Below are 4,347 nucleotides of genomic sequence, written 5' to 3'. Positions count from 1 at the left end.
AAAAAAAAGAAAATATCTCCATAATTTCTAAATATTACTTAAGGGGTCAGTGCTAAACCTAGCTAAGAATTATCATATCAAAGAAACTCTTAGACATATGTATCCAGAACATGTTCATATCAGTATTGTGCATAATACAAAAAAACTGGAAATTAAGTCTATTAATTAGAGTAAGTTGTAGTATATGTATACAATGGAACACTATAATATAGAAATAAAAATGAATCACAAAAATAACAAAAGGCAGGTTCTGAATTATACATAACATGAATCCACTTAAATAAAGAAATAAATAAAACTAAATGATAATCATTCAGAAATATATATGTGATAAAACTATAAAGAAATAAGTGAATAATCCATTTCAGCACAGTGGTTCCCTCCGGAGAGAAGAATATGCAATTGAGGCCAGGCATGGTGGCTCAAGCCTGTAATCCCAGCACTTTGGGAGGCTGAGGGGGGAGAATCACCTGAGGTCCGGAGTTCTAGACCAGCCTAGCCAACATAGCAAAACCCTGTTTCTACTAAAAATACAAAAATTAGCCAGGAATGGTAGCACATGCCTGTAGTCCCAGCTACTCAGGAGGCTGAGGCAGGAGAATTGCTTGAACCCAGGATGGAGAGCTTGCAGTGACCTGAGATCGCGCCACTGTACCCCCAGCCTGAGAGACAGAGCAAGACTCCCTCCTAAAAAAAGAAAAAAAAGAATATGCAATTGAGGAAATACTCACAGGACTTCTGTTTCTTCAGCTCAGTGGTAGACACATTGGTATTTATTATTTTTCTTTAAACTGTACATACTCTACAGTATACAATTTTTTAAAGTTAAAATTGAAACTTTCTAAGTAATATGTTAACAACATGCAGAAGCAGCTACAAAGATGTGTATTAAAAGCAATAATGTAGTGTCTTTCCCTGCCTGGTATCCCGATTGTTTGTAAATGAGCAGAAAAATGAATGAAGCTGCTGATATATAGTGCTAGCCCTGGACCACACCTCTTCAGTATCCTCTTAAAACTTAACTTGTACTCCCCTCATGCTATTTTCTGGTTAAGATGATATCATAAGCCAAGAAAAGACCAAATGAGTATATATCATCTTGCATAATTGAGAAAAACCATATATTCCATATATATACTTTCTAGGTAGCAAATTCTTAAGTTTTCAGGTTTATACCATAATTAAGAGCATATAGCATATATTCTCATTCATTACAATTTTACTAAAAGCTTACTATGTATCAGCCCCAGGGAGTGGAAAAATAAGTAAAATATATTCTTGCTCTTAAAGAAGCTCACCATGCAGGGACAGAAAGGCAGGGAGAGGGAACTGTGAGTAAACAAGTACTACTCAGTACAATTAATACTGCAATAGATTTAAGGAGAAATAAGGAGGTTGCCAATTGAAGATAAGGCACAAGATTTCATAGAGAAGCTACAACTTGTAGAGTTGTGAGGAATTTCCTAAGCAGATTTGGGAAGAAACGCATTCCTCAAAAAGAGACCAACATAATCATAGGACAAAAGCCAGGGAACTAAAAGACGTTATCTAAAACACTGTTAGTAATCTGAAATAAATGAAGAAGGGTAGGGAATGCCTAGAGAGTTTGTGTTTTATCTTATAGACAATACCACAAAGGATTGCAAGCAGTGAATCTGCAATTTTACAAAAGATTGCTTTGGCAACAGGGTAGCCAATGGACTGCAAAGGGTGGTGTGGAGAATCTGGAAAGGGATATAATCAGAGAAAAAAACTGTTATGATAATTCAGGGAAGAGAGGAGAACCTAAGAAGAAGGTGATCACACAGAGAAGAACAGAGAGATCAAATCTCACAGTCTTTTGAATGACAGAATCAAAAACAATAATGATAAAAGGAATAGAGTTAAAAAAAAGATGCCACTGAAATTGAGACACAATGGTTAAAAAGGTAGACAGGAATCAGAATGGCACTACAAAAGTCAAAGACAGCTTTTCAGGAAGGGAGGGGTCAATAATTTGACATAGCAAGCACAAGTGGAATACAACTGATCGCTGGATGTGGCATTTAGGAAATCACTGGTAACCGTCAGCAGTTTCAGTGAAATGGTAGGACAGAAGCAGTCTGACTGAAGCAAACTCAAAAGTGAAGTAGTGCTAAGGAGGATGATTTTTTTCTAGAGAGGTTAAGAGATATGCTTTTAAATGCATGACTTGGACATACTTTTTGGCTGCACTGAAAGGTTGAAAATATGGGAAAGACAAAGAATAACTGGTGGAGAAAGTCTCAGAGTAGATACGAAGGGATGGATAGGATCACACAAGCAGTGAAACTACAGGACAAGAAAAAAAAATCTTTCTTCCTATGAGAAAGGGATATTAAGGCACAAGACTATTAATTCAACAAACATTTATTGAATATTTGCCGTATACCAGTCACTGTACAAAGTGCTAGGGGATACAAATGAATAACTCAGTCCCTGACTTCAAAGAGTTTGCAGCTGGCCAGGCACAGTGGCTCACGCCTGTAATCCCACCAATTTGGGAGGCCGAGGTGGGCGGATCATGAGGTCAAGATGTTGAGACTATCCTGGCCAGCACGGTGAAACCCCGTCTCTACTAAAGTAAATACAAAAAAATTAGCCAGGCGTGGTGGCACCGGCCTGTGGTCCCAGCCACTTGGGGGGCTGAGGTGGAAGAACTGCTTGAACCCAGGAGGCGGAGGTTGAAGTGAGTCAAGATTGCGCCACTACACTTCAGCCTGGTGAGAGAGCAAGACTCCATCTCAAAAAAAAAAAAAAAAGAGTTTGCAGCTTAGTGGGCAAAATACAATAACTGTTATATGTTCTGAATACAAATACACCACTGTGGAAAGGCCAGTATGGTAGTACAGAGGTTAGAGGAAGGGCTGGAATTTCAGGGAGCTTCTGCCTGACACTTTTTCTGGGACACAGATGAAGTTATCTGCCAAGTGTTTTTAGGGGTGGAGGGGTATTAGGCAATGTGTAGGAAGGGAAAAATGTTCAAAACAGCTGCCCAGATAAAACAACAGCAAATTGTATCCAAGATTTGTATGTGCTGGGCACTATAAAAAGTGCTTTTATACATATTTCCTCTTTGATTTTCAAAACAATCCTATTATTTTCATTTTACCAAGAAGATTAAAAACTGAGAGAGACACTTAAGGACTATGGCAAGACTGGAAACTTTTTCATAGTAGCAACAATTTACATAATTGTATCACTTTCTCCTGCTGTGTCTTTTAGACCATGAATAGCAACTAATCCAGCACCCTTACAGGGTTAGAGATGGTACAGCAGAAGGATGAGTGAAGTGAGGAGTTAAAGGAATGGGGAAATCGGAAAGTGATTCAAACAGTTGATCATTGGGATGATGGCTCTGGGAAACAAAGGTAAGGGAGACTTGGGGGAGTAAATGAAGGAATCAAGGAATTTTAGAATATTGAGCAGTAGAAAGAAAATTAGTAAAACACAAAGTAGGATAGGATTTTTAAAATATCATTAATCAAAGAGTTTAAAGTGATGAATGGCCCATAGCATTGAGTTTCTTCAGAAGAATGAGAGTCATTAAATTGGATGAGGTCACATATCTAGTAAATGCTGTTTAAACAAACTCAGATCTGTTTCCAGTTTCAATGTTACTACTCCACAGGTAGGTCTATATGTTACAAACTTTTACCCATCAATATTTCGACTTAAAATTATGAAATTCCTTGTCTATTTAAAAAAGCATGCATAGCAATTTAGCCTTTCCTTAAGTATTTTAAGTTATCATTATTATCAACATACTGAAATATAAGTGCTTTTCTGGATGGATATTCTTCATCTCTTCCTTTGAGGCAGCTTTCAATTTCACACTGTTGTCAACATACCTCTACTACTTCTGATTTGCTAGAACATGAAACATAAATGTTTCCAATAAAAACTGGGTGACAAAACCAAAAAGTTTAACCAAAATACTTATATCATCTAAGGGTGATTTTTATTTCTTTTTGTAGATTAAAGACTGGAGTCATGGCAGGGTTTTTATACTTTGGAGTAGATGAGATAACCCAAAATTACTCAACAATTTGGCTAACTGGGGTTCTACGTATGACTGTATTGCTAATTAACAATGAAATTTACTATCACATAAAACACTACATTAAAAAGTTTTTCTTAATATGAACTGTTAGTCATTCTTTTTCAGCAGATTTGTAGAACACTCACAAGCACTTCTAATGATCATCATTACCTCTTTTTTGGCTTCTTTTTTGGGATCATAATCACTATCATTCCCATCCATTGGATGTGGTTCTTCTACATCATCATCACTGAAACAAAAATTAGTATACTTAATTCCCTTCTTTA

General features: G+C 36.8%; 1 protein-coding gene across 1 annotated transcript in view; it reads right to left on the bottom strand.

The window, feature by feature from the left end:
* RCOR3 (REST corepressor 3) overlaps positions 1 to 4,347 on the bottom strand; it is a 63,071-nt gene that overhangs the window by 38,177 nt on the left and 20,547 nt on the right. The window contains exon 7 of the mRNA XM_037737445.1: positions 4,170 to 4,310. Coding sequence (XP_037593373.1) covers positions 4,170 to 4,310 — 141 coding nt within the window. The remainder of the gene's footprint in view (positions 1 to 4,169; positions 4,311 to 4,347) is intronic.

Source organism: Cebus imitator, unplaced genomic scaffold (genome assembly GCF_001604975.1).
Source record: "Cebus imitator isolate Cc_AM_T3 unplaced genomic scaffold, Cebus_imitator-1.0 Scaffold38, whole genome shotgun sequence".
NCBI classification, from domain to species: Eukaryota; Metazoa; Chordata; class Mammalia; order Primates; family Cebidae; genus Cebus; species Cebus imitator.
The sequence above is the reverse complement of the archived record's forward strand: the minus strand, read 5'-3'. Positions and strand labels throughout refer to the sequence as shown.